We start from the raw sequence: 13576 nt of genomic DNA on the forward strand, positions 1-13576 counted from the left end.
GAAAGTTAACCCCCCCCCCGCCCCTGATCTGCTATTGGTCGTCGCTCCTTGACGACCAATAGCAGGGATAAGAGGGGTGGCACCCCTGCTACCTCCCTCCTATCCCTTCAAGGGGATCGTGGGTGTCTTGGACAACTGCGATCCCCCTTATATTCTGGGTCACCATAGACCCGTAATGATCCGGAATCGGCGCAAATCGCCGGTGTGAATTCACCGGCGATTTGCGTCGATCGCCGACATGGGAGGGGTCTGATGACCCCCCTGGGCATTTGCGCAGGGTGCCTGCTGATAGATATCAGCAGTCACCGCGGTCCGGTCCCCGCCCGGCGGAGACCAAAATTCCCATGGGCGTATGGATACGTCCTGGGTCTTAAGTACCAAGAAGCCAGGACGTATCCATACGCCCTAGGTCCTTAAGGGGTTAAAGGGGTACTCCGGTGGAAAACTTCTTTTTTCTTTTTTTAGGTTCCAGAAAGTTAATAAGATTTGTAAATGACTTCGATTAAAAAATCTTAATCCTTCCAGTACTTATTAGCTGCTGAATACTACAGAGGAAATTATTTTTTTTTTGGAACACAGATCTCTCTGCTGAATCACGAGCATAGTGCTCTCTGCTGACATCTCTGTCCATTTTAAGAACTGTCCAGAGTAGGAGAAAATCCCCATAGCAAACATATGCTGCTCTGGACAGTTCCTAAAATGGACAGAGATGTCAGCAGAGAGCACTGTGCTCTTGATGTCAGCAGAGAGTTCTGTGTTCCTAAAAGAAAAGAATTTCCTCTGTAGTATTCAGCAGCTCATAAGTACTGGAAGGATTAAGATTTTGTAATAGAAGTAATTTACAAATCTGTTTAACTTTCTGGCACCAGTTGATTTAAAAAAAAAGTTTTCCACTGGAGTACAAGTCAATGTATTGTCTTGAACTGCAGCTATACAGCAGCTCTGTAATATCCTGTTTTGCTTTTGCTTGTCAATTTTGAATACAAAGTAAGTGGATGGAGCAGGATAAAGCTCCTTAACACAAGTGTAAATACGTTAATATAGCAGTACACGTGTGCTGTTATACATTGACAGATGTGACAAGATGAAAAATGCATTCCTGAATGCTAATAAAAGGCTCAGTTGTTAAGGTGTTAATAAGCAAACATTTGACATACCAACAAATTCAGTCCTGTAGAATAATATGATAACAACCAGGAATCCCCTTGCCTACCTGTCTACAAGGTATTTTCAGAGCATCTACTCTCCTAATAGAACATAACATCTGCTCTACATGGTTGTTACCATCCTTTCCTACAACCTGATTTCTTTGCTATATGCATAAGAACCATGAGCATTTGCAATCTGCAAACCAATACTGAACGCACAATAGCGAAGAGAAATAAAAGAAATAAAAATGGCTAAAAGAAATAACAATGTAAAAAAGATTAAAGGGGTATATCTTTATCCTGATTTCGACTTCCTAACTCCTCTGGCCATTGGAGGTGGAGGTAACTCGAGGGGTTATGTAAACAGCATAGCTTGAAGGGCTATGCCATTTGCGGAACTCCCATTAACCTCCCTGGCGGTATGATTCTGTCTGGAAATTTGTACCAAAAGCGGTACAATTTTTTTAACTTAATTTCACATCTCCCTCCACCCATTTCACATCCCCCCGTCACATTCCCCCTCTCCCTTGTCACATCCCCCGTCACATTCTCCCCCCTCCTTGTCACATTCTCCCCCCTCCTTGTCACATTCTTCCCCCTGACACATTCCCCCCCTTGTCACATTCCCCCCCTTGACACATCCCCCCCCTTTGTCACAACCCCCCCCCCCCGACACATCCCCCCCCCTTTGTCACAACCCCCCCCCCCCCCCCCCGCCTTGTCGCCTTGTCTTGTCCTGCAGCAAATACACTAGGTGGGCCGGCAGATTTCAAACCTAGTGTATTTCCTGCAGAACAAGTCCTTTCCCCTTCAGCCAATCACAGGCTTTACACCACTGTGGCCTGTGATTGGCTGAAAAGGGAAAGGTCCTAGAAGATGAATAGTGAAGAGAGGACATCCCGGACCGCCTGGAGGGGAACGGCATCTGCAGGGACCGGGACTAGGTGAGCAAAAGTTTTTTTTATTTTACTACTTCTTCCTTTTACACTTAGCTTAGTGTTTTTCTAACAGGGGGCCTCCAGCTGTTGTGAAACTACTACTCCCAGCATGCCCGGACAGCCTTTGGCTGTTCGGGCATGCTGAGAGTTGTAGTTTTGCAACAGCTGGAGGCCCCCTGGTAGGGAAACACTGACTTTTAGTATTTTTCTTTACCTGCTCTGGCCGGCCCCCGCAACGGGAGCCGACCAGAGCAGATAATCGCATGTTTTCCCGGGGGCCGCATCGCTATATCGCATTGCTTTTGCGATATATCGTGCAGCCCGGCCGGGAACTCTGCAATTCTACCCCGAGCGTGACTCGGGGTTACCGATCCTGGCAGGGAAAATTAACCCCGAGTCACGCTCGGGAATACCGCTCAGGAGGTTAAAGTCAGCAAATTGCGGAACTTGATTCCACTTTCAGCTTCCCAACCACCTAGTGCAGCCGCAAAAAAACCAGAGGAAGCCGGGAAGCTGAAAAAAGGAGGTGGGCATACCGCTTTCAGTGGAGATTTACACAGGAAAAAAACATTATGGGGGGTATTTATCAATTTTGCCTGTTGACAGTTTCTTTTTACCCTTTTTTTTTCACTTTGGTTTACGTGGACATGCACCAAATTTATCATTTGGAGTAAGTTGTTAGCAATTTTGGCTCAAATGTTGAAATCAGCTGTTCACAGCGCCTTTTACACAGAACTTACCACCACAGAGGACGCGTATTTTACCCTGTAGAGCAGCCATTCCGGGGTCCCTCCTGCAGTATATCAGCAAGCGACATGAGTTATTTTCTTTTGTGGGGTTTATAGCCACCATGTGAAATGGATTTTATTTTCAACTTGGGTAGTTTTTTTTTTTTTGGTTACTTTAGAGCAGTGGTCTTAAACCTGCGGACCTCCAGATGTTGCAAAACTACAATTCCCAGCATGCCCGGACAGCCGTTGGCTGTCCGGGCATGCTGGGAGTTGTAGTTTTGCAACATCTGGAGGTCTGCAGGTTGAAGACCACTGCTTTAGTGCTCACCTTTCCTGAACCTGTGTGGCCATGTCCAATGCTGGCTCAACGGAGGGTGAAGGCTCCTCAGAGACAACTATGTCGCAGGATAGTATTGAGCAGCCCCGGAGGCGTCGCTGCTTTCACAAAAATATTTTTTTTTATGTATTTTGACGCCTTTACATTTTCTGACATTGCTAAGTGTGTTTTCCCATGTGCAAAATTTCTTGGAGGTGATTTGCACCAAAAAAAACCTAAAGGTGCAAAATTGCGCCAAAGATCAATTGGTGATCAATGATGAATTACTGACTAAAGTTAAACTCACACCCAGGACCGTGTGATTTGGAGAAAGTTGTAAAAATGACAGTGGAGAAGATGCGCCAAACTTTGGCACAAAAAGACACTACGCCAAAGTATTGCGCCAAAGTTACGTGAAAAAAAACACATAAATCCTTTGATAAATACCCCCCTATATCCAAATAAATTATGTGACACATAAACAACAAGTGTGTTAAGTAAGTGTGTAAATATACAGACATAATAATGATAAATTTGCTCCCATTGTGAAACTTACATTTTCAGCTAAAAATAAAGTGTCAGGTTTTTTATGTTAGTGTTTCATTTGCAGGTTTAAGTATTGAGCTGTTAATTGAGAAACATCACTGCTCATTTCTTCAAGGCTAATATTAAAAATAATTGTCCTCTGCACAGGGAGCCCCTATGATTTATGCTATGTATGCATATTCTATCTATCTACCTTCAAATAACTACATTCTATATTTTCCACCTTGAAATTATGGATCATGCCACCATTTTTCCCACAGATTCCATGCTGCGGTGGCACAATGGTTGGCACTAGAGATGAGCGAACTTACAGTAAATTCGATTCGTCACGAACTTCTCGGCTCGGCAGTTGATGACTTTTCCTGCGTGAATTAGTTCAGCCTTCAGGTGCTCCGGTGGGCTGGAAAAGGTGGATAGATTCCTAGGAAAGAGTCTCCTAGGACTGTATCCACCTTTTCCAGCCCACCGGAGCACCGGAAAGCTGAACTAATTTATGCAGGAAAAGTCATCAACTGCCGAGCCGAGAAGTTTGTGATGAATCGAATTTACTGTAAGTTCGCTCATCTCTAGTTGGCACTGATGTCTTGCAGCACTGGAGCTTTGGATTTGGATTCAATCTAGGACGGCATCTGCATGGAGCTAGAATTTGTGCTGGTTTCCCAGTGTCTTCCCACTCTTCTGTATCATACTGACAAGCTGCTCCTTGTGTGTGTTTGAGCTAGGGAGCAGAGGAGAGTGATCCCGGCCCAAAACCAAATCCTACAGATCGGCTGCAAATTAGTTTGTTCTGGTTAAGGCATTTCTGTTTTCAAAGTGCTCCAAAAATATTAATGCAGTCCTTTGAGAATTTTGACTGCCATCTTGGACTTTTCCCAGCAACCAGATCACTCGAATAGTTTAGTCTGGCCAAATAAATTTCAAACGTTTCAGCCAAGGTTACTGTAGTTTCGCTCACCTCTGCTAGCCTTAGATTATAAGCCCCCATTGGGGAGAGAGAATTCTACGAGTAAAGAGGTCAGTAATATGTATAGAGCTGGAAATATGTAAATACCAAAAATGTGCACATTAAATCAGATGTTGAGTTCCAATGGTGTTGTCTTATGGATACACACAACATGGATTCATAATACCCCTATAGGGTAAAGGCTTATACGCTGGAGTTTGTCACCTTTGTTGGTTATTGTGGACAGATATAATAAGAAAGAGAGACAAAGGTTACTAGTTATTTCAGTAAGTGGTATGTGTGCCTTAATCCACTTTGATTAAAAGAAAATGAAAACCTTGTCCTTTTTTGTAACAGTTCTGCACTTGCAGACTACGTTACTGGTAAAGCATTCAAATACAATGTTATACAAGTTATCTGTAAAAAAGTTCACAAATTCAAACTATGGTCTTACAGTGTTTACCGATGTGAAGTTTAGACATATATGTTGGAAGATTTGCCCAATTAATACACAGAATGTACTGCCCCATTGTCATGTTAATTTAAACTAATTTTTGAGGTTTTTTTTGGGCCTTCAACTTCCAACTGCCCCGTGGCCTCAAGATAAAGACCCATTAAGCTCAAATTTTGTTGCAGAAATTTCTGCAACTGAGAATCATTACTGTACATATTAAAGGGGTACTCCGGCGCTTAGACATCTTATCCCCTATCCAAAGGATAGGGGATACGATGCCTGATCGCGGGGGACCCGCCACTGGGGACCCCCGTGATCTTGCACGCCGCACCACGTTTATAATCAGTCCCCGGAGCATGTTCACTCCGGGTCTGATTACTGTCGATCACGGGGCTGGAGCGTTGTGATGTCAAGGCACTGCCCCGTGTGACTTCAAGCTACAATGCAAGCCTATGGGAGGGGGCGTGACAGTGAATTGTTGATATAGCAGTTACAGGGATATTCCAGGCCAAAACTTTTTTTTACATATCAACTGGCTCCGGAAAGTTAAACAGATTTGTAAATTACTTCTATTAAAAAATCTTAATCCTTCCAATAGTTATTAGCTTCTGAAGTTGAGTTTCTGTTTTATGTCTAACTGCTTTCTGATGACTCACGTCCCAGGAGCTGTGCAGCTCCTATGGGAATATTTTCCCATCATGCACAGCTCCAGGGACATGACATCATCATTGAGCAGTTAGACAGAAAACTTCAGAAGCTAATAACTATTGGAAGGATTAAGATTTTTTAATAGAAGTAATTTACAAATCCGTTTAACTTTCCGGAGCCAGTTGATATATAAAAAAAAGTTTGTGCCTGGAATACCCCTTTAAAGGGTACCTCTCATCAAATAAACTTTTGATATATTTTAGATTAATGAATGTTGAATAACTTTCCAATAGCATGTTAATGAAAAATATGCTTCTTTCTATTGTATTTTTCCCGATCAGTCCTGTCAGCAGGCATTTCTGACTCATGCTGGAGTCCTAAACACTCAGAGCTGCCAGCCTGCTTTGTTCACAGCCAAACAGGCTGTGAACAAAGCAGGCTGGCAGCTCTGAGTGTTCTCCTTTGTGAACAAAGCAGACTGGCAGCTCGTAGTGTTTAGGACTCCAGCATGAGTCTGAAATGCTTGCTGCCAGGACTGGTAGGGAGACCCCTAGTGGTCATTTCTTCAAAGTGGAAAATGAAATAGAAAGAAGCATATTTTTTAATAACTTGCAATTGTGAAGTTATTCTGCATACATTAATCTATAATATATCAAAAGTTTTTTTGATGAGAGGTACCCTTTAAGCTCACGCGTATAGCATACTGACATAAAAAGAAAATAATTTTTTTTTAAAACATGGAAATAATAATAATGCTAAGTTACCTTTCATTTCCTGCTTCTCCAACTGCTTCAGTGTCTGAACAAATGCTATCTGACTTTCAGTAAGCACCCAACTTCTATACAACACAGTTGCTTGTACAATGTATTTATGTGTCTGCAAAAAAAATAAATAAATAGATGGTACTGATAAAACAAATGGCAGCCATTCTAATTTTATAAGCCTTTACAATCTATAACAACTTTCAAGGCAATTCTAGCAAAAAACTTCCCCACTTGGTGGTTGGTGATTCCTAGAAACATATATCTGATTTGTAAATTAGATTTGTTTTGTTATATTTACATCTCAGTTAACGAACAGGTGTTCACATAGCACCAATTGAGTTTTGTTGGGGACTTTGGGGTTTTGATGTTAAGAATAGTGCAGCAGGCTTTCTGGTTTAAAGAGAAACTGATAGCTTGTTCCCCCGCACTAAACCTAATATACTGGGTTATACTCCAGTAAACAGCATTAAAGATGTATTACATTTATTGGTTAAAGGAGCAGTGCAGTAAAAAATAACTTATCCCCTATTCAAAGGATAGGGTATAAGTTATAAATTGCGAGGGGTCATACTGCTGGGACCCCCCGCGTTCTCCTGAATGGTGTGCCCACATTCTGCAGGAAGTGGCCATTCCGACCCCCACAGGAATCTGCAGCCTCCATGCACCCTCCATGCATCTCTATGGGATACATGGAAGGGGCGTGTCATTCGCCGCTCCAGCAGACTGCCGAGGCCCCGTTCAGGAGATCGCTCGGACCCCTCGCGATCTATAACTTATCCCCTATCCTTTGGACAGGGGATAAGTTATCTTTCACTACACTACTTCTTTAAGTATTTCCTGTGTTCTGGTAGTATATAATTTTATTCCTATTGCACAGCTTTGCAAACAAATTTCCTGATTATGGAAACAAACATCTTCACTCTCACGTCCATGATGTTAGAGCCTGCGGTGGGAAATGAGTGCTCTCCCAAAGCGCAGGCGCCGCTTCCTTTCTACACCTGGAGTGTAGCAAGGAGCAGAACGCTGTTCCCACAATAGACCACCCCCCCTTCCCCCCGCAGGCTGTCACGTCAAGGATGGGAGAGTGAAGATGTTTATTTGCCTATTTAGGAAGGAGGCGGGCCAGGTGGAGGAGCGGCCAGAACATAGGGAATACTTACAATAAACGTGAGTAACCCCTCTTTTTAAAGCTTATACCACCAATTATCTGGTGGAATAAACAATCAGATTAAATCTGGACGTGCTGCCTTCTTCATACAAGATTCTCTTGTTGACATTTCAGTGGTCTTCAGTGGGTGAAGCGTGTACTTAGAGCTTATTCACACTGCTGTTGTGTTCCGTTAGAGGGAGTTCTGAGTTGAGCGGAGAAAAAAATAGTGCATGTCGTATTTTTTTTTTTTACTCTGCTCAACTTTGGTAAAATACCAGATCTCCAATTGACCCCATTAAAGTCAGAGGGATCCATTAAAATAAAAAAAAGAGAGCTGAACAGATCCAGAACTGGTCAGTGCACAATGGAGTGTGACCTTTGCCTAGGCCTTCAGGCTTAAATATCTTTCATTTACTCTGCTGCAGCCAAGGGCGGATCCAGAGTCTAGTATCGGGAAGGGCACAATCAGAGTATTGCACGGTGGTCGACAGCACAGTTCCTCCCATATTAGGTAGGCAGCGCACTTCCCCCACATTAGGTAGGCAGTATAGTTCCCCAGCATTAGTTTGGAAGAATAGTTCCCCCACATTAGATTGGTAGTATAGTTCCCCCCACATTAGGTAGGCAGTATAGTTCCCCTCACATCAGGTTGGCAGTATAGTTCCGCCCACATTAGGCTGGCAATATAGTTCCCCCACATTAGGTTGGCAGTATAGTTCCCCCACATTAGGTGCAGTATGTTCCCCCACATTAGGTTGGCAGTGGCCCCCACAGACATACAGCCTCCAGCCATATACAGTGTATGGTTGAAGGCTGTATGCCTATGTACTGCCCCACTTCAGTGTCCATCCACCGCTACTCCGGTGGTCGGAGCACTGAAGTTGACGTGCCGCTGGTAACTTACCATGCTGGCCAGCACGCGTCCTCCTGCTCAATGCTCCACTCTTCCGTTCATATGCCCAATTTCCCCATTGCCGCCTCCCCTGGATCCGCAACTGGCAGCAGAATTTGGACTATGTAATCATGAATGGAATGCAATAATATTATCGTATAGGTGTAAATATAGCCTTACTAAGTTTGAAGTGGTCAAGTGTACAAATGTTACAGTTGGTATGCTAGAGAATCTTTACTGAACACTTTTTGTTCATAAAAAATGTCTGAATGAATGATTTCATTGTCAGTAACTAATATGTCAGCATCATTTACATTCTATGTTCTAAAGAATAATTCCCTTTTAACTGGGATTTATTCAGAATTTGACTTTGCTTTTGAACTCTTTCACAGGTTTTCAGTCACCCTAATGCATGCTGATCTGTTTTCTAAATAAAAATGTATTTTCTTCACATAATGAAACCTTTACACTCTGGTATTATTCACTGTGAAAGATTGGACCATGTTGTATAACCATTAGGACTATTTTTTTTATAGATTTACAATGAAACACATTTGATAAGAACATCATTATGATTATCAGAGACAAAAAGATCCCTTTATATCAAATGTGCTTTGTGGCTTAAAATAATGTCAATTCAATTCAAAGCGCAAATAAATTTTTTTCTTAAACCAAAAGGCTAGGTTTCCACATAGTTTTTTTTTGTGCAGTTTTTTTTTTTTTGGAAAACAGCCACTGCAGTTTTTGAGCAAAAGATAGAAGTGTACTTAAAACTTACCGTATATACTCGAGTATAGGCTGAGTTTTTCAGCACTATTTTTTGTGCTGTAAAAACTCCCCTCGGCTTATACTCGAGTGAACTCTCCGCCTGTCAATCCTTTCTCAGTGGTCTTCAACCTGCGGACCTCCAGATGTTGCAAAACTATAACTCCCAGCATGCCCGGGCATACTGGGAGTTGTAGTTTTGAAACATCTGGAGGTGCGCAGGTTGAAGACCACTGCGGCCTTCGTCATCATCCAGACCCCCCTTTAGTTTTCTACCCACCTCCCCTCGGTGGGAAGGAAGGGCCATATATGCTGCAGGGACCGTCCGGTGGGGAGGGTTAGTTGTTCCGGGCTGTCCATTTCCCCCTGGAGGCCCTGTTTTATGCTTCGGGCCCGGCCCAGGACTAGTGACCTTGCCTTGACGACGACGCACAGGGACGTTCGTCCCTGCACATGAACCTCCCTGTGCGTCGTCGTCAAGGCAACGTCACTAGTCTGGGGCCGGGCCCAGAGCGGAGAAGAGGCCCCCCCCCGGTGAAGATGGACAGCCCAGAACAACTAACCCTCCCCACTGGACGGTCCCTGCAGCATAGATGGCCTGGACCAGCTCACCCTTCCTTCCCACCGAGGGGAGGTGAGTAGAAAACTAAAGGGGGGGGGGGGGGGGGTCTGGATGATGACGAAGGCCGCAGTGGTCTTCAACCTGCGGACCTCCAGATGTTTCAAAACTACAACTCCCAGTATGCCCGGGCATGCTGGGAGTTGTAGTTTTGCAACATCTGGAGGTCCGCAGGCTGAAGACCACTGGATTGACAGGCGGTGATGATGAGGGGGGGGGGTGTGGGATGATGACAGGGGAATGATGACAGGTGGTGATGATGAAGGGGGGGTGTGGGATGATGACAGGGGGATGTTGACAGGCGGTGATGATGAAGGGGGGATGATGACAGACAGTGATGATGACAGGCGGTGATGAAGGGGGGATGATGAAGGGGAAAGGGGGGTGATGACAGGGTGATGATGACGGGGGTGTTAATGACGGGGGTCTGGATGATGACATGGGGGGGATGATGTATTTCCCAACCTAGGCTTATAGCTTATAACCTTTCCTGGGGTTTTGGGGTGAAATTAGGGGCCTCGGCTTATATTCGGGCCGGCTTATACTCGAGCATATACGGTATGGTAAATATAAAGGAACAATTTGTACTTCTCCTTCCTACTGGATCCAGTTCTGACTTTGGCTCAAAAATTGCAGTGACAGTTTTCCCCAAAAAATGCCAGAAGAATGGTTTAACCCCTTAAGGACCCGGGCTTTTTCCGTTTTTTCATTTTCAATTTTTCCTCCTTAACTTTAAAAAATCATAACTCTTAAAAATTTTCACCTAAAATTATATATAATAGCATAATTTTTGTGTCACTAATTCTACTTTGTAATGACATTAGTCATTTTACCCAAAAATCTACGGTGTAACGGGAAAAAAAATCAATGTGCGACAAAATTGATGAAAAAACACTATTTTGTAAGTTTTGGGGGCTTATCTTTATTCTGTAGGTCCATACAGTTAAAATGATACCCTACTTGTATAGGTTTGAATTTGTATCACTTCCGAAAAAAATCATGAATACATGCAGGAAAATGTATACGTTTAAAATGGTCATCTTTTGACCCCTATAACTTTTTTATTTTTCTGTGTTCAGGGCGCTTTGAGGACTCATTTTTTGCGCCGTCATCTGAAGTTTTTAGCGTTACCATTTTTGTTCTGATCAGACTTTTTGATCACTTTTTAGTGGTATAAAAACTGATCAAAAATGCGCTATTTTGGACTTTGGAATTTTTTTGCGCGTACGCCATTGAACGAGCGGTTTAAAAAGCGGTATATTTTTATAATTCGGACATTTCCGCACGTGGCGATACCACATATGTTTATTTTTATTATTATTTACATAATGTTTTTTTTTATTTTTGGAAATGCCGGGTGATTCAAACTTTTATTAGGGGAAGGGATAATTGAAAGGGTTAATGATTTTTTTTACACTTTACTTATGCAATATTATAGCTCCTATAAGGGGCTATAACATTGCATGTACTGATCTTTTACACTGATTGATCCATCTCCATAGGAATGGATCAATCAGTGTTTTCGGCGATTGAATGCTCAAGCCTGGATCTCAGGCTTGAAGCATTTATTCGGCGATCGGACAGCACAGGAGAAGGTAAGAAGACCTCCTCCTGTGCTACAGCTGTTCGGGATGCCGTGATTATACCGCGGCTATCCCGAACAGCTCCCTGAGCTAGTCGGCACATTTTACTTTAGTTTTTAGCCGCGCGGCTCAGCTTTGAGCGCGCGGCTAAAGGGTTAATAGCGCGCGGCACAGCGATCAGTGCCGCACGCTATTAGAGGCGTGTCCCGGCTTCACTATGACGCCGGGCCCGCCGCGATATAATGCGGGGTCCCGTGTGACCCCGCGTTATATCGCAGGACCGGGACTCATGACGCACGCATACGTCATGGGTCCTTAAGAGGTTAAGGCTAGGATTCCACTTGTTTTTTTTTCTGGCAGTTTTTGGAAAACTGCCACTGCAGTTTTTGAGCCAAAGCCAGAAATGTATTCAAAAGGAATAGGACATATAAAGGAAGGACTTACACTTCTCCTCCCTTATGGATCCACTTCTGACTTTGGCTCAAAAACTTCAGTGGCAGTTTTCCAAAAACTGACAGAAAAAAAAAACAAGTGGCATCCTAGCCTAACTGTTTTACCTTTAACTTTAATAAACCACATTATGTTGTCTCTACTAATAAAACCACAATGGAGCACAATGCTATGAGACTGTTTAAAGCATCGGAAAAAGAGAATTGAATAGAACATTTCATTGTGATCTCAAAACTCCATTTATACAGTGATCTTGAAACAGCATTTTCCTTGCTTTGAAAGCTCTTTCATACTAAAGCTATGCCAATTCGCCTGTTTCTATATTCTATTCATTTAGTTCTTTTAATGTGTTTTTACCTTGGGTGTCAATACAATTCTAAAAGTTTCATGTTGTATAATAACATTTTTTGAAAATAATTAAATCTACGATATGTCCACCTATTCTGCAGATCTTTTTAAGGGAAACAAACAGCTGTTTAACCACACTAAACCCAATATATTGGGTTATAGTGTGGGTAAACAGCATTTAAATGTGGGAGCACTTACTTGTATTAAAGGGGTACTCCGGTGGAAAACAATTTATTTTAAATGGTTACTTCGGTGGAAACTTTTTTCTTTTTTAATCAACTGGTGCCAGAAAGCTAAACAGATTTGTAAATTACTTCTATTAAAAATTCTTAATCGTTAAATACTTATTAGTAGCTGTATACTACAGAGGAAATTCTTTTCTTTTTGGATTTCTTTTCTGTCACAACAACAGTGCTCTCTGCTGACACCTCTGTCCATTTTAGGAACTGTCCAGAGCAGCATATGTTTGCTATGGGGATTTTCTCCTGCTCTGGACAGTTCCTGACATGGACAGAATTGTCAGCAGAGAACACTGTAATCGTGACAGAACAGAAATCCCAAAATAATTTCCTCTATAGTATACAGCTGCTAATAAGTAGTGGAAGGATTAAGATCTTTTAATAGAAGTAATTTACAAATCTGTATAACTTTTTGGCATCAGTTGATTTAACCCCTTAAGGACCCGGGCTTTTTCCGTTATTTCATTTTCAATTTTTCCTCCTTAACTTTAAAAAATCATAACTCTTTAAAATTTTCCCCTAAAATTCTATATGATGGCTTATTTTTTGCGTCACTAATTCTACTTTGTAATGACATTAGTCATTTTACCCAAAAATCTACGGTGAAACGGGGAACAAAATCAATGTGCGACAAAATTGATGAAAAAACACTATTTTGTAAGTTTTGGGGGCTTCCGTTTTACGCAGTACATTTTTTGGCAAAAATGACACCTTATCTTTATTCTGTAGGTCCATACGGTTAAAATGATACCCTACTTATATAGGTTTGATTTTGTATCACTTCAGAAAAAAATCATGAATACATGCAGGAAAATGTATACGTTTAAAATGGTCATCTTCTGACCCCTATAACTTTTTTATTTTTCTGTGTTCAGGGTTATGAGGGCTCATTTTTTGCGCCGTGATCTGAAGATTTTAGCGGTACCATTTTTGTTCTGATCTGACTTTTTGATCACTTTTTTGTGGTGTAAAAAGTGATCAAAAATGCGCTATTTTGGACTTTGGATTTTTTTGCGCGTACGCCATTGAACTTGCAGTTTAA

General features: G+C 42.3%; 1 protein-coding gene across 8 annotated transcripts in view; it reads right to left on the reverse strand.

Moving 5' to 3' along the window:
• ADGB (androglobin) overlaps window positions 1-13576 on the reverse strand; it is a 231417-nt gene that overhangs the window by 50764 nt on the left and 167077 nt on the right. For all 8 annotated transcript variants that reach the window (XR_008891477.1, XR_008891478.1, XM_056567311.1 and 5 more), the window contains one exon: window positions 6489-6600. Coding sequence is in view for 6 of the 8 variants with exons in the window: in XM_056567311.1 (XP_056423286.1) it covers window positions 6489-6600 (112 nt within the window). In the remaining 2 variants the exon portion in view is untranslated. The remainder of the gene's footprint in view (window positions 1-6488; window positions 6601-13576) is intronic.

Source organism: Hyla sarda, chromosome 3, assembly GCF_029499605.1.
Source record: "Hyla sarda isolate aHylSar1 chromosome 3, aHylSar1.hap1, whole genome shotgun sequence".
NCBI classification, from domain to species: Eukaryota; Metazoa; Chordata; class Amphibia; order Anura; family Hylidae; genus Hyla; species Hyla sarda.